General features: G+C 43.7%; 1 protein-coding gene across 1 annotated transcript in view; it reads left to right on the top strand.

The window, feature by feature from the left end:
• Positions 1 to 219: 219 nt before the first annotated feature.
• pcloa (piccolo presynaptic cytomatrix protein a) overlaps positions 220 to 20,949 on the top strand; it is a gene marked incomplete at both ends in the record, with an annotated part of 55,009 nt that continues 34,279 nt past the window's right edge. The window contains 4 exons of the mRNA XM_080051047.1: positions 220 to 434; positions 2,453 to 3,659; positions 5,397 to 6,392; positions 19,579 to 19,776. Coding sequence (XP_079907173.1) covers positions 220 to 434; positions 2,453 to 3,659; positions 5,397 to 6,392; positions 19,579 to 19,776 — 2,616 coding nt within the window. The remainder of the gene's footprint in view (positions 435 to 2,452; positions 3,660 to 5,396; positions 6,393 to 19,578; positions 19,777 to 20,949) is intronic.

The following is a 20,949-nucleotide window of genomic DNA, read 5'->3' as shown; positions in this document are numbered from 1 at the left end:
CAGCTGCGGAGATGCGCGACACAGAAAAACAAGAAGGAACGATGGCAATGAAAAGACACGGATCAGGGAAGTGAAGTTACCGCTAAATAGCCATCGTTTGAGATGCACCTACTCACCGAGGGACGCCGTGTTCGCTGCGCACTTTGGACATAAAGACGCGGAGAGCTAGGGCTCGGATCGGCGCATTGATCCCAATACGGGGGACGGGAGGGGTCGATCATGGGGAACGAAGCGAGCCTGGAAGGAGGCGAAGGGCCGCCGTCTGGTGGGCTGCCAGAGGGGCTGGCACCTGACGGCAAGGGTGGCTTCGTCCGGGTCTCCGATGGGACTCCGGTCAACCTGAGTGAACTCAGCGAGGAGCAGAGGAGCCAGCTCGCCGCGGCGATGTCAAGGGCGCAAGGCAGGCAGCCCGCAGGCGCAGCAGCTGCACGAAGGCAGGGTTTCTTTAAAATAAAAAATAAATAAAAGAGAATAGCTTTTTCTATGTTCTCGAAATACCCACTGCGACCAGGCAATGATGCGTAAGAGAGGAATGAGCCAGTGGATGTGTTGTGGTTGTGAGAAGCATCATTGGGAAAGATGCTCTAAGGAGGCAGTTCACGCCCATTTGTAATCCTCCCAGCCGCACTAAGAAACGATGCCATTCTTCGAGCTCACTGTAGTGGATTATCATTAATATTATCATTTGGATCTGATAATCTGCATGACAGAAAAATAGCCCAATGTTGTCTGGCACGTTCAATTGATAAGGGTGCAGCGTAGAACGTTGTGTATCAGCTGTCGTTTTTTTACATGGATATAATCGATCGCAATATAGATTTTCTAAGGTGTAATGTCAGAAATGAGTCAGAATTGGTGAATTGTTTGCCTCTCTGTGTGTGTGAGATCAGAGCGTAAGAGACACACCTCCAGTATTTGTGCGAAATTTTCGAAATGCCTGCTGGGTAAGAGAATCTGTCGTGCCCAGTGTGCTTTTTTTCTTTCTTTTTTTTTCATCTGAACGACGCCTCAAACACCCACCAAAACACGCATTCGTCACCTTTGCCAGCTGTGTGTCCGCTCTCTAATATTGCCAATTACACTTGTGCATTCGGCTAAATTGGATTTTAATCGGTTGTGTGTGGAATTTGCTGTGTTGTGTAGGGGGATGCAGGAAAGCTGCCAATGAAAACAATATGCTGCCAGTTCCATTACGCCTTAGATTATGAATATCATTTATATAATCGTGATACATTTCCTCAATATTGGATATTAATAAGTGGCTTGGTGGTGTGCTGTAATACTAATTGGCTCCGTTTGGGGGATAATTGTTATTTATATCTGAGCTGGAGATGGGGGGAGGGGTGCATCAATATTAATATGACTATAAATAGCACAGCAGTGTTAATGTCATCACTCATAGACTTCCATCCTGCTGCTTTCTGATGTTCCTCTGTTTTCATGTAAAAGTCTTATATCAGGTTCTGCTGCTGTCATCTCCGGCCTGAGTCGCTGTCCGTGGTGCTGAAAAGCCACTCTGCAGTAGATTGACAAACAGCAGGCATTGCAATACTGCAATTTATAGTGTTTGCTGGGCTCTTATCCTGTTAAGTCATGTATTACTCAGTGGTGGGGGAGAAGAAAAGAAAATGAGTTGCTCTATTAATTACAGCATTAAACTTTATGGCCTGCGAATGTGATTAATCTCAAACGTATTGGCAGAAGCAGCAGGGACTTTCAAACAGCAACCCCAGGAAAACCAGTACGTCTGTACGTTGTTGCGTACAGACTCACATCATCATCCAATCAGCCCTTTAGTCCACTGATGCCTTTAAGGATCTAACGTTGACTTTCACGCTCGTGCCTGGCTGTGTGTGTAGGTTGTGTATGTGGCATGTCAGCCAGACCTAACAAAGATGTCTCAGCTTACCCCCATGGCGCCGAGCACCCCCCACTCTATCTCAATGATCTACACTCCATGTCATTCAGCGGTGTTCACTTTCCAGCGTTCTGCTTTTCCCGAGGGCTGCTGGCTACATGTTTTGTGTTCAGTGACGTGTTGAAAGGGCCTGAGATCACAAAGAGCTAGTGCTACGGTCTCATATTATTAGCACAACGATGCCGCAGCAGTGGCAGAGGAGTTACCAAATATTATTATTGTTTGAGTTGGAAATCCCATTTATTGGTTTTCTTATTATCATGATGGACAAGATGGTTGGTAAAGTCAATGTAATGTTTGTTTTATTTCAGCGTTGGTTTTGATTTGAGTCTTCCAACTCAACAATTTAGCCAAAAGAGCTTTATGTCATAGTCTTCATGGTTTTGAAATCGGTTTATTTTGGCACTGGGTCTGAAAGTTTGTGTGTAAAAACAGGATGATAAGATTTTAGAGAAGTTAACAAAAATGAACAATAGCAAAAACGGCTGTGCTACCTAAAATTAACCTACCTATGTTATTTCTTCTCTTTTCCAGACCATCAGTATCTGATGCCCAACAGCGTTCCCAACAGGTAGGGGCCTCCAAGGGCCCTACAGGTCTCAGTAAGAGCCGCACTGTAGACGCCTTCAACCAGGGTCCACCTGGTAGGCCCACACCGGGCCGCAGCCCCTCATCCCTCAGCCTTTTTGAATCCAGATTCCGGCAGGAGCCTAAAGACCCAGAGACCAAGTCATCCGGCATGTTTGGCTCCAGCTTCCTCAGCGGGGGCAACCCCCTCAGTGCTATGTCATCCATGACTTCCTCTGTCTCCTCCTCCATAACCAACATGGGGGATTCTGTCAACATGCCCACGTTTGGACTGTTTGAGGAGGAGGGAGATGGCAAGGGCCCTCAGCAGAAGCCAGGCCCAAAAGGACCACAACAGGGAGGACCTCAGAAACAGGGTCAGGGCCCTCCTGGACAGGGGCCAAAGCCAGGGCAAGGACCCCCTGGGCAGGGACCCAGACAAGGTCAAGGTCCACCAGGTCGGGGTCCCCCTGGCCAAGGTCCTCCTGGCCAAGGTCCTCCCGGCCAAGGTCCTCCTGGCCAAGGTCCCCCTGGCCAAGGTCCTCCTGGGCAGGGACCCAGACAAGCTCAGGGTCCACCAGGCCAGGGACCCCCTGGGCAGGGACCCAGACAAGGCCAGGGACCACCAGGCCAGGGACCCCCTGGGCAGGGACCCAAAGGAGGCCAAGGTCCCCCTGGCCAAGGACCCCCAGGCCAGGGTCCCAAAGGAGGTCAGGGTCCTCCAGGCCAAGCTCCACCTGGGCAGGGACCAAGGCAAGGTCAGGGTCCCCCTGGGCAGGGACCAAGGCAAGGTCAGGGTCCTCCTGGCCAAGGACCCCCAGGGCAACAGGCCCCAAAACCAGGTCAAGGACCTCCAGGTCAAGGACCCCCAGGTCAAGGTCCAAAACAGGGTGGCCCTCCTCAGCAACAAGGTGGACCACCTCAGCAAGGACCTGGGAAGCCTGGACCCAAACAGCAAGGGCCACCAGGTCCTGGGGCTCATCCTGGAGAGCCAGCTAAGAGTGGAGGGCCTCCTGGTCAGCAGGGAGCTGGAAAGCCTGGAGGTGGACTCTGTCCACTGTGTAAAACCACCCAGCTCAACGTTGGGTCCAAGGATCCTCCTAATTACAGTAACTGCACCGAGTGTAAGAACCAGGTCTGCAGCCTCTGTGGATTCAGCCCCCCAGACTCGGCGGTAAGAATGATTACTTTATTATCTATTTTTTTGTTTTACTTATTTTCCTCTGCTGTTTATCAATTCTTGATTGCAATTTATAATCTTCTGTAATGATTTACAACGGCTGAATAGTTTGTTTACGGGCTGTCGGTTTTCAAATGATAAATATCCAATGCTCAAACTAAATTCCAGTTGGCTGGCAGGTATACTGGCATCAATCTGAAAATGCACAAGGCACGCTATGTCAAACATCACACATTATTCAGTTGTCTGTGTGTGAAATATCAAAATGATCCTGTCAGTCAATCCACATTACACTGCAAAAATGTAAACCTTCAGGTTTACATTTTTCTAGTATTCAGACTTAAAATTTATTTATTTTTCAATTTTTATATTAATGCTTTTTTAATAAAGGGAAAGGATATTCTCAAACATGGTCAAACTGAATTGGAAACTATGGTAATTATTGAAGATTGGCATGTTTTAAATAGCTAAAAACAATGAAATGTTCCAAGCTAGGACTGTATTTTTACTGTATATTTCAGCACTGGCCTGTTAGTAGCATATAGCATATTGCTGTTCTGTTCTGTGAGCCTGGCAAAGGGAGTGCATCTCATAAGAGGGGCACATGATTTGAGAAACAGAGGGACCATATGGACCCAGGGGTTGTTGATCAAGGTGACTCATGTCATGGCCACAGGAAGTCACTGTGCCAGCCAGTGAGGGCACTCCGTCACACTTGGACGGTAAATGCTTGTGGGCCATGATTACAGCACAGCAGAATGACTGGTTCCTTCTGCTTTAGCTTCCTTTTGGGATTTGTTCCTATGCAGATTAATGTTAGGGTCATTGCTTTGGCAGAATGATCAGATCAGAAGGTCGATTTAAATGTTTATTTCCAAAGGACATCTCTACAAATGTAATGGTATTGAAGTGAATTATTACAAGTAGTACACCTTTTAGGTTAGTTGAATTTACTTCATATTTGCAAGAAGTACCATTACACATAACAAAATACACACATTGTTCTATTCTAGATAGTAATCAAATTGTCAACATTGGCCCATTTAAACACTGTGGTTTGCACAGAGTGGAAACCAAGGAGATAACCTGTACACTAAACAAAGACCACTGTGTGTGTAGCCACTGCCTGCCAGGCTTTTTTTGGGAACAGGTGTGGAGGTACACTATATTCACAACAAAGACAATAAAATGTCCCTTTTTATGATGGTCATACATAGTACTCAAGAAAGAACAAACAGCACTGATGCATAAATAGTATTTGCCTTTCTTCTAATATTCCATTGAAAATATTCCTCTGACTTACAGACTGATTTTTCTGAAAAAATTGAAAAAAAGAATAGTAGTCATAGTAACAGTTTTTTTTTAAATTCTAATTTAATTAGAAAGACACATTCAATATGCTAAATTGTCAATATTGTCTTCATATAAATACCCAGTGCCCTTTTACAACTAATTAATGTCTATGTTAATGTTGCCAGATTTGAATTCTCTCAATTTATAAGAACCAATTTGTCTGGGGAAAACAGGATTCAACGTCATTTGAAACACTAATTAATAGACATGTCTCTGTTTTATGCTAAACATAAATAGAATTGTTAGTTTAAGGGTTTTAATTGGTTATGCTCACATGTGTAAAAATACTGTAATTACTCATGTTATTCATGTCTGTGCCCATAACAGTGTGGAAATGTGTGCCACTCAATCCTAACCCGTCTTTTGTTTCATGCACAGGGTAAAGAGTGGCTGTGTCTGAACTGCCAGATGCAGCGTGCCATGGGAGGTATGGATCCTCCCGGTATGTCAAAACCCAAACAAGGCTCGGCCCCACCGTCACCCCAGAGACAGCCACCTGGCAAGCCCGGCAAGCTGTTGATTAAACAGCAGAGCACCACCGACCAAGGGTTAACGCCACCAACCACACCCAGGCAAAAATCCCCAGGTCCTGCCTCACCTGGTTCCTCAGTGGGAGGATCCCCTAAAATTGACCCCAAAACGGGACGCCCCATTCAGCAGAAATCCACTCCCCAGCAGTCTCCAGCTAAAGCCAAACAGGAGTCCAGCTTTTTCGGGGGGTTTGGCGGTATGAGTCTCGGAGGCTTGACGGACGCGGCCAAACCTCCTGCGGCTGCTTCACAAGCCGCCGCGGGACTGTTTGGCGGGTTTGGTGGTTTGATGGATTCGTCCAAGCCTCCAGCGCAGGCCGCACCGAAGCAGGAGGAGTCGAAGGCCGGGAAGTTGTTCGGTGGTTTCGGAGGGTTGACGGAATCGGCGAAACCTCCCGCCGCCGCCTCTCAGATGTTCAGCTTTGGATCGTCGCTCTTGAGTTCTGCCACCAATATTGTCACTGGGGAGGAAGAGAAGGCAGCGGAGTCTCCACCAGGGTCGCCGGCGGACTCTAGACCAGGTTCCCCTGTGGACTCTGGCCCTGGTTCACCACCCGACTCGCCCTTCTCTGCTCCGGGGTCTCCCCCTGATTCAGACTCTGCTCCAGACACTCCGGTGTCCAAGAAACCCCCCAGAACCCTTTCTGTGGAGCAGGAAGAGAAGGCCCCAGCAGCCGAACCTACACCCGCCCCAGCCACCGCGACAACCAAGGAAAGCTGCCCTCTATGTAACGTGGAGCTCAACGTTGGAACAGCAGACACGCCCAACTACTGCCTTTGTACCGAGTGCAAGAAGCAAGTGTGCAATCTGTGTGGATTTAACCCTACTCCCCATTTAGGAGAGGTAAGAAACCTTATCAAAACTACAGCTGTTTTTAGCCCCGCGGCTTCCCGTGCTTTCAACACACTGCACATGTTAGTAATTTATGCAGTGTGTCGTTCATAAATAGAACACAAACATACTCTAGATGTTTCATTGAATTAGGTCACTGTAAAGGTACCATCGGCAGAGTTTTCCCCCTCTAGCATTCAGCAAAGTAGATGAAAGGTTAATACTTGTACTAAGTACATTAGTTTACCCCAAATAGACGGTTTAATATCATCTGCAAATGTTTTACCACAGAATAAATGGATGTGGTCAATAATGTCAAAGTTTAAAAATGCCGGTCTCATTAACATCAAGCTTTCTTTGGTAGAGGGCAGCTACACATGTGAAGACAAATTAGGTTTTTTTCAAATGGTTATCTCATCACCAAGAAGCACTTCAAACAATTGACACTTGACTCTGAAACTGAATGCTCTGCATGTGCGTGTACAGTAGTGTGTGTATGCTTGTATTGGAATGTCTTCCTATTGAAGAATATTATTTTATCGCATTATTGTGTGTGTGTGTGTGTGTGTGTGTGTGTGTGTGTGTGTGTGTGTGTGTGTGTGTGTGTGTGTGTGTGTGTGTGTGTGTGTGTGTGTGTGTGTGTGTGTGTGTGTGTGTGTGTGTGTGTGTGTGTGTGTGTGTGTGTGTGTGTGTGTGTGTGTGTGTGTGTGTGTGTGTGTGTGTGTGTGTGTGTGTGTGTGTGTGTGTGTGTGTGTGTGTGTGTGTGTGTGTGTGTGTGTGTGTGTGTGTGTGTGTCAATTCATTGTCTTAGCTTGAACGATGACTTGGAAACTCGACACTTTTGGCTTCATCATCTCCCGAAGGTGTAGTGACTGGCTTATTGGTGCTGCCATTTTGTTTTGTCTCATATGAAGGAATGTCACAAGACTGTGAAGCCTTCCAATGAACAGATGGCTCTCTATGGTGTACAATCAGTATATTGTAGGTCTATATTGCTTACGGTTGAGTAGTTTCTATGTGTGCAGGCAAAACATATTCACATATGCTACATCCGCTTAATATTCCATGTGAAGTGTCTTAGTTATTGTCTTCATGCCATCATAATCTACAGTACACCTTTTTACACATTTAATGAAAATGATAAACCATGCATTGTTAACTTAACTTAAGCCATAGGTCACTTACTGTACAATGCTTGATCGTATCCTCCTGCCATGGTCACACGATCCAGGGCACAATCACGTGTTTGTTGACCAGCAACTCTATCCAGGCTTAACGTGTTAGCTACTTTGTTAGCCGGAAGTGAACTGTAAGTGTGTTTAGTAATCTGCTGTGTATTTCTAGAACCCTTGTGTAACAGGAAGCTGGGAAGTGAGCTGTCCCATATAGTGTACATGTATAGGAAATGCTCAATTTTCATAAGAAAAACTTCTTTGCTTGGATAACACACTGTATGTGTTTATGGAGTACATAGTAACTGCCACTCAAACAATTGTTGGATGTATACATAGACTTTTAGTACAAACGTAATTTAACTGTAGGAGAGATTTAGAGGTGATGGTAAGCTGATATTGTTATCTTGGCGTGACACTTCAGATTGGAGAATGTGTTTGTTGCTATGCAAAACAGCAATGCATGAGATGTTCCCCTGCTCCATTGCTATAGCAGCATTCCAAAACAAGGTGGCTGCCATTTGTTTCCAGCTGTGATGGCACTATGAAAGTACACTACACCGTTTTTCGGATTCTTGTCCTTTTCTTCTGGTCTTAATTGCACCTGCTTGCTGGGATAATGAGGAGCTGAGCTGCGCAATCACTTAACTGAGGCCAAGCATGGGAAAAATGTAATTATGCTGGAGAGATGGGCAGCCAAGCCACTGATGCGCTAATTGGATATAGATTAGTCCGTTCAGCAACTTCTTGTCTTTGAAGCCAAAACTGTCAGCTCAGTTTTGTTTTTTAAGAACGATGTAGCTAGAAGTCCAAGAAGGCTGAATCATATTCGACTCATCTAGTACTAAATACAATAACAGTGAACTGATACAAAAATAAATAAAGGCTTCAAACTACTGTAACTCAAATGAATGTTACATCTTAATGTGGAATATAGCTATAAAAGACTACACATACATGCACATATACAGCACAATACCTTGGTTGAGTCATTCACCCCCTACGTACCTTGCCTTGCCTCTGTGTCATTCACTGCCATAATGTTGCCATTCAGTAGGGGTTCCTTTGCTGACGCATGAGAGTGGGTCAGAGTGTGTGTGTGTGGGAGCTGAAAAGTACGTTGTATTAGCCGTTGACACCATTGAGTAAATTGTACTTGTACGAATGACTTTTCGTCTCTAAGATCTGTGTTTCCATTAAGCTAAATTTGTGTATGTCTATCCATTGAAATAGCGAAGGTTGAGAGTGCATGCGTACCGTATTTGTCAAGGCGTCTGCTTGCCGAGTGTAGACATAATCTGTGTTCTTGAAGAGGATTTTAAAGGGCAGCACGAAGCCTGTTAATTCTATCTAGGCTTGATCAGAGACTCAGGTGTCTCATGATGACTCACCTCCATGCTCTTTCTTTATTCCTCTCTTTCCCTCACAGTCCTACATCCTTTTCTAAACTTTTCCCTTTTTTTGTCACCTTTTCTCAGATCCCTATATCATTTCCCACTGTTTTATGCCTTTTTACTCTGGATCCTTTCATCTTTTCCTGCCTTCATAAGGCCTAGAGGAGATTCACTTAATACCACTGTTTTTTTTGTGTGTGTGTGTGCTTATCCTCTTCTTAAACACATTGTTGTTCTGTGAGTTGTCAGACTCTCCCTAAGTGATGCCATCCCTTCGCTTTCCTCACCATTGCTCCCTTTTTGATGTGGGGGAAAGTCTGCAAATGCGTGTCTGCGTCTAGTGCTGCTCAGTGTTGTTACCATAGCTCAGGCTCCATGTCATGTTGCCCTTATCAGTAATGAGCGTGCTTGTCGGAGAAAGTCTAACGTAATATGGGAGAGGCGCCGCTTTTCTTAACAAGCACGAATCAAAGAATCCGAGCTAAGAGAGGAGGCTGCAAGCTGCATCCCGAGTCCCAATACATTTCACTTTTTTCTCACCAAGCTCTGTGGAATATTGAGGCTTGATTTCAGCTGATTAATTTCCTATTTTAAGCTCACACAACAATCCATGGTTCATTTAAAAGCCTGGAGCTTAAGATCCAATCCAAGATACAGTGATACGGTGAAGAATGAACGCAACAACGTAACCATACCAAATTTGTAATTTTTTTTATGTGTAATCAATATAATACATCAGTGTACATTTTGTACTGATATTATATACTGAAACATGTGTCAATCATAATGATGTTTGATGCAAGGTTTACTCACCTTTTATCTACGTGGTTCGGAGTTGTTAGTACGATATCCGATAAGTGGAATGCAGCCATATCACACCCGATAGCAATATTGGATTGGATCTATTCCATCCCTATATTTACTTTGCATGTAATTCTTAGTATTGAATAATTCTATACTTTTAAGTTCACATTATTTTGAGGCACCTGGAACCAAACATAAGACAATAATGTGTTGGTAAACAGAACTGTAGGCCCTGCTGCTGTACCAGTAACAGTGAAACAGTAACTTTTCAGGTAGCTTCCTAAATTCAGTGTTCCAGGGATCTAATTTTCCTGCAAGGGAAGTTTGTTTATTCAGTTATAAGAATATACCTTAGAAAATGTTCACATCTTTGACAGACCTAAAGTTACACATTGCACCTTTAAAGCTGGGGTATATGATTTCTGATTGGTTAACATGAGCTGACACTTTGACCAATCAGAGCGAGGCTCCGATTCTCTGTTCTAAATGGCTGTTGGGACTGTCCATTCACTTTGGCACGACTTTGTTGGTGTGTAGAGCGGGAGGGACCATAGGGGAGGGATCAAAGAGAACAAGTGGAGCGGTTGAGGTGTTTGGATTCAAATCTCTATCCCAACTGCCATTTTCTCCCCAAATCCTCCACCACAGCTTTAATTAAAACGTAAATAAAGATATATATCTTTAGCCCACAATATAGTCACTATAACATTACGTTCATGTGGCTCCCTAAGTGTGTTTGTTCATGCATGTTGTTGGTGGTAGACCTATGTGCTCCTCATCCTTATGTCAGTGAAGACAGTGAAGACCCTACGTGTTTCCTGTGTCCTCCTCCCCTCATTGTAATTCTGTGGTGGTGCCCACAGAATAACAAAGCCCACCGACAGCAGGAACCCTCCTGAGTCTGGCAGATAAAGGCTTGCTCCGCGGTCATACGATACACACATGTGCTTGGAGAAAACAGCAATAGCCCTTGGTATCATCCGACCGTCACACACACGACACGTCAACACACACACAAGGCCCATTTCAAATATCAGCTGGTGTAGTTTGTTCTCCTCTTTACATGACCTCTTTACATGACCTGTGATACACTTGCTGTAGTTTGATTACCTTTCTTATGTAACCCAGGTTAGTCTGTATTCTGGACCGGTCCAGTCCACTTGCCTCACAGCTTTGCCATCCCTTGCCCTGGAGGCTAAAGTGGACAAAAATAGTCAGAGCCACAAAGAGGAGAACACACGCTGCTGCAGGGCAGCTCTCTCTCTCTCTCACTCTCTCTCGTCTCTTTTGTGTTCCCTCTTTCATATTTTCCTTTTTAAAAGGGTCTTTCTGCTGCACCAGGCAACCCACAGAGTCCCCCACCCCCCGTCCCATGGCCACCATGGAAGGCTTGAAATGGATGTTATTTATAGACATTAAGGTGTTTTGTGTGTGTGTGTGTTTGGTCCGTCTGTCTGTTAGTTGGCAGTGGGATGCCGGTAAATTAAAGGTCCCATATTATGCTAAATGCACTTTTTAAATGTGTTCTAACATATCCATGGGGCCACGGTGTGCCTAGAGACTACCAAAATATAAAAAAAAATAACAATCTCTCCTTTTCTCACTCTCCCCCTTTCTGAAACCCCCACCCCTCCCCCCAATTTACTCCAGTCAGAATTCTCGCCGGCTATGTCGTCACAGCCGGCACAGCCACATCCCCATATTTTCTTTATATGTCCATGCTTCCGATGCTTCCCCCCCCCCCACATTAGTAAAGTCCACCGTGCAGTTGTCTAAAAAAAAAAAAAAAGTCTGATAACCCCACCCCCCATTTCTTATTGGTCCACAGCTCCGAGATCCGATGGAAGTATGGCTTCGCTTCGGCCGGGTGTTTACCGGCCGAAGTCACGCCGTGTCCCTCTAGTATCGCGAGAGCACGGCAGAGACGGTGGGAGAGCCCATATAAAGAAAGCCCGGCAGAGACGGTGGGAGGGGCTAGCCAGATCGCACCAATATAGGTCATCCGGAGACCAGAGGAACATCAGGGTATAGAGGCTTGCTACAATAAATGATCTGAACGGGTTTTTCAGCAAACATTTAAAAAAATAAGTATTAGGGACTACTTAGACCATATAAAATTGCAAAGTGCATAATATGTGAGCTTTAACAGAAATGTTCTGCACATACAGTATTATGTGACTGCAAACACAGGCTCAACAATTATGATTTTGTTGGCCATATTTACCATGGTGCTGGACCTTGTTCAACCTAACTAGTGTTTTCTCATTGTTTTTTCATAAATGATCATGATCCTCAGGCGCTGCAAACGGCCTCTTCTCTTCCTTCTCATTCTTTGCCCTCCAGCTCCACTACAGAATCATTTCCAATTATCCCCCTTTCTAATTTACTAGTGTTTGCATGCTTAGCAAGGGCCGCGTTTTAGCCACAGGGCCTTTGTGCCCAGAAGGGGACTGACAAGAGCCAAGATATCGTGTGTGTGTGTGTGTGTGTGTGTGTGTGTGTGTGTTTGTGTGTGTGTGTGTGTGTGTGTGTGTGTGTGTGTGTGTGTGTGTGTGTGTGTGTGTGTGTGTGTGTGTGTGTGTGTGTGTGTGTGTGTGTGTGTGTGTGTGTGTGTGTGTGTGTGTGTGTGTGTGTGTGTGTGTGTGTGTGTGTGTGTGTGTGTGTGTGTGTGTGTGTGTGTGTGTGTGTGTGTGTGTGTGTGTGTGTGTGTGTGTGTGTGTGTGCCAGCTCTAAAACCCTGCTGAGACAGAGAGGCAAGGACAGACAGGCAAACAGACACTCGGAAAACACATACATTCTGGCACCAGCCTCATCTAGTTAGCACAGGCTGTTGTATTGACATGCAGCAAACACACTTCACTGCACTGACGGGTGAGTCTCTGATTGGAGTAGAAAAGGCAAGTTGCCTCATTTTCCCACAGGAAATGGTTTCACCACCTCCAAAAATAAGTGGAGTAACTTGTTTTCCCCATCTAAAGAAATGCCTTTCATCCTTATTGTGAGATACAGAGACGATATCCTGGCCACAAACTGCCTCTTGTCATTCATTAACAATTAAATAGTGTGGTGTCAAATCAGGAAATACACAAATGTAGAAGAGCCGTGAAGTGAGTAACAAGCACAGAGACGGATAACATGTGAATGTGGAATGGAGGAGGACAGAGAGGGAAGACGTTGACAGAAAAAGGAGTCTAGAGAGGGGGGTGTGGGTTGTCACAAAGGATATGGGTGGCAGCCTGATCTGCCCTTAGCATTGCGGACCATGACAACCTGACTGTTGTGGTTTGCTTTAGCACCCGTGACTCAGGCCTGTGATTCACATTAGCAGCACCTATTGGCTGAATTCACTGTCAGGCAGAAACATCTGATGGAGCAAGACTACTATATATAATATTTTGTGAGCGTATAGGAGACGGCCAACACTTGAACTCAGCATAGCAGCGGTTCTATGGCATGTGGCTGTGTATCTCGGCAGTGATCTGTAATGTGTGTTTGTCATGAACATTTTTGGGACTTTTTCCCCCATTTAGAAACAAGGAGGAACATTTGAGGGCTTCCTATATAGGTCAGTAATATACTATAGAAACATGATCCTATCAAGCATTGCTGCCAATCCAAGACTCCCCTGTGTTCTTCATGCTATTGAGTGCCTGCATTTGTGCACGTTTTTCCACACAATTTTTTTTCTTAAATCACACATGTACTTTAACCATATAGGTTACTTTTGTTCTGTATATGAACTGTTAATATTTCTACATTTGGTTTTACATAAAAACATTTCATGCAGAAATCAAGGACTAAAGCATACATTACGTGGTAAATGTACAAAGCACAGCCACAGTAATTAGTGTTCTGCGCTAATAACAGTTGAATGGAAACATCCCCTTTTCTCGTCAATGTATATCTCCACCTCTTAAGGTAATATCTTGTTAAAACAAAATAAAGTGTTCAAATATTTGTGTTAACCAAAGCCCAGTTTATTAGGGCTGACCTTTACACTGATTGGAGAAGTGCCCTGAAAGAAATATCTCTCTCCTTAATCCCTGGTCTTAGCCTGCATATAGGCACCATCTCACACCTATTCCATCGTGTCAGATCCACTTTGCAAAATAATGACTTAAACACACGAAAACACACTTGGCGGGGAAACATCATTCCACAACACAGCGACATAGCATTGCACTCCTGTCAAGTATATAGTATAGAAAATTGGATAATTAACTTTTATTCAACCTTCATTTACACAGAGTGTTTGCTCAGAATGCTTGCTGTGGTTTCCTACAGCAATCTGCTTAACTCACATTCAGATACATTTCCATCTAAGATCTGACCATTAAAACCACAGTCCTCTGGTAACCAAGTAGCGTGTGTGTGTGTGTGTGTGTGTTAAAAGAGCATCTCTCAGAGGCTTTTTGATGGCAGCATTTCGATTTATTCAACTAGCCTGCTCAGATTTTGCTGCTTATTTTAGGAATAAAGCCAACAATCTCCTGGTCCAAAGCCCAGTTCTACAACCTTAAGGCTGTATCTACGCACATACTATTTAATGTAATGGTACAAACGAGAATTACGTCAACACAGTAGCATGGATCACTTGAGAAAGGGTGCATACAGCACATAGAACCTGAGACGGTATGTCTACAACAGTGAGACATTTATTAGGACAAAGATCCTTTTTGGCTTGCAAACGAGCTGATGCTGTGATGTTCTGCTGTAGTGCATTATCATTAAATTGGCCACTCAGCAATGCTCATTAATGAGAAACCGACATGCGGCCTCCAGACTATACTTTTAGCAAAAGTTTTAGCTCTGAAAGATGATATGAACAGTGCTGCAGAAAGGACAATGTGTTTAATGAGATGAGAAGACTGATAACATGCTTATGTTTCTGTCATAAATATCAAGCTAAAACCATGGACTAGGCTCCATTGGAAGGTTACACAATCCGCCTGCCAGCATTTTGAAAAATCGCTAATAAACACATACCTCATTTGTTTAATATTTTAAAACAACAAGATGTGGTTTAACAGGGGTTTAGGTTGAATTTTTTATTACAATTTTTTAAATAAAATATTTCCTTGCTGGGAGCTGACTTCTTGGAGTCTGGTTACTATTGTGTTGACTCCAGATGCTAGTAACCCACCTTTGGACTGTTATTCCCTGTTTCCAGTCTTGCTTAGTTGCTGACATGCTTAACTAACCAGCATGGCTGTAGCTTAGTCAATTATGAATAAAACTCTTGGCGAGGAAGAAAATACACAAATTTCCGACCAAAATAAACACTCATTGTGTAATAAAAGCTAGTCAAACAGAAGGTAGCATGGCAGAATGCCAGATGTGTAAATGGCGTCAACTAAATGATCAATGTAATCAGTGGTGGAAAGGGCCAGGTTTTACTGTAGGAACCCATACTTGCAGTTTTACAGAGTGATAATGTTAAGCTTGTTGGCAGGAGCTTGTGTTGCGTCACCTCCAATGACCATCAAGCTTAAATTCTCCTGCTTTAACCTTTCCCTTACCACTAAATGCTTTGTTTTTCTTATTGCCTTTGTTTGGTCCAGGTTATATTTTATGCCTGCATCTTTTGTTTATTCTCTCTTCTTCCTCCCCTTAATCTCATTTCCGGTCTTGCTTCTCGCACATGTCCTCATATTTCTACTACTCATGTCCTTCTCCATTCTCTATTTATCCCTCTGTCCCATCCTCCTCTAGATCCTCTTCTCCCACCCTTAGTGCCAGACTCAAACTTAATTTAGATGGGAAAAACGCTCGTAGGATCCCTTGTCTTAATCAAAGTGCTGCACCGACCTTCACAGCACTACAATTCCCAGTTGGAAACAATAATCGTTCATCGGTACGGCTAGAGCCCACCTTCTCACAATATCTGGTTGCTGTCTGCGGTTTTGAGTTTGTCTTCTTTCTGTGTCCTTGGAGGAAGTTTAGAGAGCATTGGAAGTAAAGAGAGATGGAAGAACTCAATCTGTCATCATTCATTTGTGTATGAGCCTGTATTTCTGTGAGAAATGGCATGTCATTTCCTTCCAACGTAATTCATGCCTTTTTATAAGTACGTGATCAACACCGTCACCAACTTATATCTGGGCATGTCGATGTGTGTCACCTTTTTGGTATCCGCGCACATATAGGTGACATGAGCGAGTGACTCCATTGCTTTGATGACTCAGTCACAGCAGACATACAGTTGTGTTGCATTTACTTGAAAGCTTGTGGTAAGAAAGGTTGTTATATAAAGAAAATACACCTGCCTCTTCTGCGGTAATTATAAGGCAAGGCTGCAAGAGTAGTATGTACCAACTCTGCTAATTTAGACCCTGTGGATTCACTGTATATTTGACATGAGGTGTATGTAGTACTGGTTATACATGTGAGAAGTCCATTCTTAGACCAGGGCTGTAAGTTATCATCAATGAAGCTGTTCATTGATTTTTGCCATGCTATCAGCATGGCTTTACGTATGGCAATGTCTTTTTGTGGATCGGTCGATCCACCAGTAGTATCCCACTGGCCTTTCCTGCAGCTCTAATATGAGGTTGACTTTTGTGTTTTTTAATTAAATGTTTGAACAAGAAATTTGGACTTTCACATAATCAATCATTTCATCACTGTATCATCGATATCATCTTTGCATTGTGTACTCAAATACCTTTTGAACAAAAACTCATAAAGAGCATGGTGAGATAGCGTGCCGTAAAGCTGTAGGTATGAAGGGACTAATTGGCTAACTGAGAAGGTAAACACAGGCTCACATTGTTCACACCTCTGAAATGTATTGATTTCTGGTTGTTGAATTTAGAGCTGACAAAGTTGCCTTGCGTAGTTTTAAATGAAGCCAGGAGGACACTTAATGACTCAATGGCCTTTCAGGTTGATTGCTGTAGGACATTAGCCTGGCTCCGCCCGCCTACCTACTTCCGCCCAAATTTAATTTTCCCTTCAGTAGTCAGTCTTGGGCTGCGGTGAATTCACATGTTTGAGCTCAGGAAAATTTTCGGCCGTCCAATCAGCGAACAGAACGAGTGGCTGAGAACGATGACGTCGAAGTCGCGCTCCAGTTTCAGTTGAATGCTGCGACCAAACGTTATGCGATTGGTTGGCTGATCCAGAGTGGCACTGGGCAGATCCAATAGTTTTAAACTTCAACAGACACCTGCCTCAAAGTGAGTGAACATTTGCCAAATAGAGCAGTTCCAGACCTTCTGTACAAATGAAATGAAGTACGATGGTCTGGTAGCACCAGGCTAGTAGGACATGTCAGTAGGAAATGTATTGGAGAGGGCCACTTAGCAGTTGTGATTTAGATCAACCTGTTTGCTTTAACAGTGACATTATTCCTAATGACTTAAAAATAAGTGATTTAGTTCTGCACAATGGCTAAGAAACACACTGACCTAATGGTTTTTAAACGTGCTGTAAAAGCTTTAAGAGTGCCTGTTGTGACTTGTTCATAATGTTGGTGATGACGGGCTCGGAAGTGGCTGAAACTTACTCACTGAGTGTGTTTTCAGCCTTTTGTATCGGCGGCCATCTCTCCGACTCTCAGTGCCTGCTTTCTCAACTCCTATCTCAAGTCCTCCAAGCAGGGACGGATGGGATGGGTCAAGCTGATAGCGCGTGCTTGTTCATGCACATACAAACACACACACACACACACACACACACACACACACACACACACACACACACACACACACACACACACACACACACACACACACACACACACACACACACACACACACAAGCACTAATGCACTCACATCTGCACTGTGTCCATCATCATGTCTGTTGCCTAACTGTATATCTGTCGAGTTTGGGACGTAATTCACTAACGTCAGCAAACCAAAGCAATCGGTGGAGCACTGGAATCCATCTGTTTTTTATTTCTTACTCTGTTTTATTTTCTACTTCCTATATACTACAAATACTATCAAACATTCACCATGTCAAAACATTTCTGTCCCTTTTTTAAGGTTAGCTAAATGTCACTGATACTGTAGGCAGGTGTGCATTTCCCCTGAAGTCTTAGCTTACTGCTTAGGTACAGGTCGGAACATGCCTTTGTTCTTTCATCCTTCCCCGTCTCCCTCTTTCTTTTTGTCCCTCTGTGCTTTGGGAGAGGTGGCTTGTCTGCTGTGTTGCTTAATATGCAGGCTGAGATCTTCTCTGTAGCCCACATTTAGCATAAACCCTCCTTTTAAGCCAGATGAAGGAAGTCACAAGAGGGAGGTCACAGAGGAATGTTGTACAATTTGAAATGTGGAGTGGAGGATGGCCGAAGACATGCTGACTATTACCTCTTCTGACAGCCACTGTGTACGTGTGTGTGTGTGTGTGTGTGTGTGTGTGTGTGTGTGTGTGTGTGTGTGTGTGTGTGTGTGTGTGTGTGTGTGTGTGTGTGTGTGTGTGTGTGTGTGTGTGTGTGTGTGTGTGTGTGTGTGTGTGTGTGTGTGTGTGTGTGTGTGTGTGTGTGTGTGTGTGTGTGTGTGTGTGTGTGTGTGTGTGTGTGTGTGTGTGTGCAAGTGGTATGCAAGTGGTATGCAAAGCATCTACGTGTTTGTGTGGTTCCCCTTAAACATTATTTTGGTCAGGTGTGGGCATGGGATAATATGGAAACTTAATTTCATGATTATCCTGGCCAAAATAATTGCATTTTCACGGTAGTATCCCAATAATCATTACATTACTTTTTAAACTCTAAAGCTCTAAAAATACTGGAATCACTTCACCTTACATTTCGTGATGAAACAAATACTTTTATTGCATCACAGAAAGTACACTTTTTTTTGTGGAAAACAATCGAATAATCTTAAAAAAAAAATGATTTTGTGTGGGGGTACAATGGGCATACCGAACATTCAGCCATGGTAGCAGGTTTATGATTTAGGAATGACTGGAAAGATGCAGCGACCCTTTAAGCAATTGAAAATAGTCACTCATGTTAAGATATTAATGATTATTCAGTTATTAGATTTACCCTGATGATGAAAATTCACAGCAATCAACATTTTGTGAGTGTTATTTATCGTGATTTGTGAAAAAATCTTATATCGTCCCATCACTATTTTGGTTTTCCCACATGATTGGATAGGTGTGTGCATGCAATGCTTATCCCTAAAATATAGAATTTTTTCCTCAAATCCCAACATGCTGTTTGTTAATAATCATCACTTTAATTTTGGCTTAAAGCAACGCAGTACTGGATATTAAGCTCAAATAATAGTTGCAGCTCTTAGATTTTAGCCTTCAGCCTAGGAATGTTTTTCTAGAGCTTTGTGTGTGTAAGTGAGTATCTGGAGGATATGTACACCTTCTACTGTCGTGTTTAATAGGTGCAGACATATGGACATCAAGTTATACATTTATTATAACACAAATACATGTTCGAATACAGTCTCTCTGTTAAGTCTGCTGCATTGAAATGTTTGCACACTGCCACCCAACCCTTTCTGACATGCCTTTGTAACCCCTGTCCCATTACCATGCATTATACATGGGTCTATCTCCTAAGTCCTAGAGATGTAAAAGCTTTCCTTGAAATATGAAGAAGTGACGTTGGTGCCTTGTCACAGTGACGTTTTAACTACCTAGAAATGTTTTTTCACTTAACTGTATAAGATTTTTTTAATGTATTTCTAATAATGATTATTTAATTTTGAATCAGTGTTGTTAAGTCATGTTGTACAATTCAAACCAGTAACCATGCCATTTATTTATTTTCTAGTTTAGGTTTAGAAATGATATCGTAGCAAACATTTTATAATAATAAGTATTAATTACAAATTATTTGTTCTCATCTTTGTCTTACAGAAAGAATGGCTTTGCCTGAACTGTCAGACCCAAAGAGCCATGTCAGGACAGCTGGGAGAGACGCAACCTCCAGCCATGGCTTCCCCAAAGAAGCAGTCATCTGATCCTGCTCCCTCCTCTACCCCTGCCCCTGCTGCTGTAGATAGCAAACCTGTAGTAGACGCAGCAGACCTAACCCCACCAGCTCCCGAGACCAAGGTAGTGCCCGCAGACATTCCTACATCTGGAAATGCATTAATTTCTCCTGATGTCCCACTTTCTGTTAGTGCACCTCCTGATTGCACCCCTCAGGAAACACCAGAGACAAAAGAAAAAGAAGAACTAGCAGCAGTTGAACCGGTGTCTGAGCCTGTAACTCAGCCTGAACAAGAAGGTCTAATTTCAGAGAGTCTAGCTGACAGTATCCCAGCAATCCCACACGTTGAGCAACAGCAGAACGGCTCAGTGAAAATAGCAGAGGACCATCCTCTCCCTAAGACTGAGCCATCTGATGCTGATCAACAAACACAGGGTTCAACTGTCAATGAAATCCCAGCAGTTGAGCAACAACAGAGTAGCTCTGAGAAAGAGTACAACTGTGAATCCAAGACAGAACAATCTAGTGTTGAACAGCAAGCACAGAGTGAACCTGTTCCAGCAGTTCAACAACAACAGAGTAGCTCTGAGAAATTGACTGAGGAGCATTCTCCCCGTGTGGAAAGTGAGACGCAAAATCTATCAGCTAGTACAGGTTTGGACAAGACAACAGTCTCTAATGAGGTAGAAATTGAGCCAAACTCTGAGACAACTGAGAGTAAGTCTGTGGCTCTCCACACAGATAATGAGAAAGGGGAGCTCACCCTAGAACAGCTCCCTGAATTGACAACACATTCTGTTGAGCCAAAGCCTGCCATGATCCCAGAAACAGTATCAGAGCAAGTTAATGTAATAGAGGATCCAATTAAAGAGGCAGAACCTTGTAAGCCACGTGAGGAAGCCCAGATAGATGAACCCCAAGCTACTCTAGCAGGTCAAACTCCATCAGACACTGTAGACACAGCTTTTAACGTGGAGCAAACAGACATCACAACAAAACTTGAGGCCAACGGTGTAGCACCTGGCGTCAACAATGAATTTACTGCAGAAATAAAGGTACAACCAGAACCAATAATAGAAAAGCCAGACTTTATAGAAGGTGCTCCTACTCCTTCAAGTGAGGTTGTAGAAGATGTAGCCCCTGTTGACAATGTTGAGGTCCCTAAACCCGAGGAGACCCAGCATGAAAAAACAGAGCCAGCAGAACGTGTAGAATTGGAAATTGCTTCTGCAGCATCAGAGAACAAACATCCTGTCACAGCTTCAGAGGAGGAAAGTCAGGCTAATAAAGAGGAG

This window comes from Ammodytes marinus, assembly GCF_949987685.1.
Source record: "Ammodytes marinus genome assembly, chromosome: 22".
NCBI classification, from domain to species: Eukaryota; Metazoa; Chordata; class Actinopteri; order Uranoscopiformes; family Ammodytidae; genus Ammodytes; species Ammodytes marinus.
The sequence above is the reverse complement of the archived record's forward strand: the minus strand, read 5'-3'. Positions and strand labels throughout refer to the sequence as shown.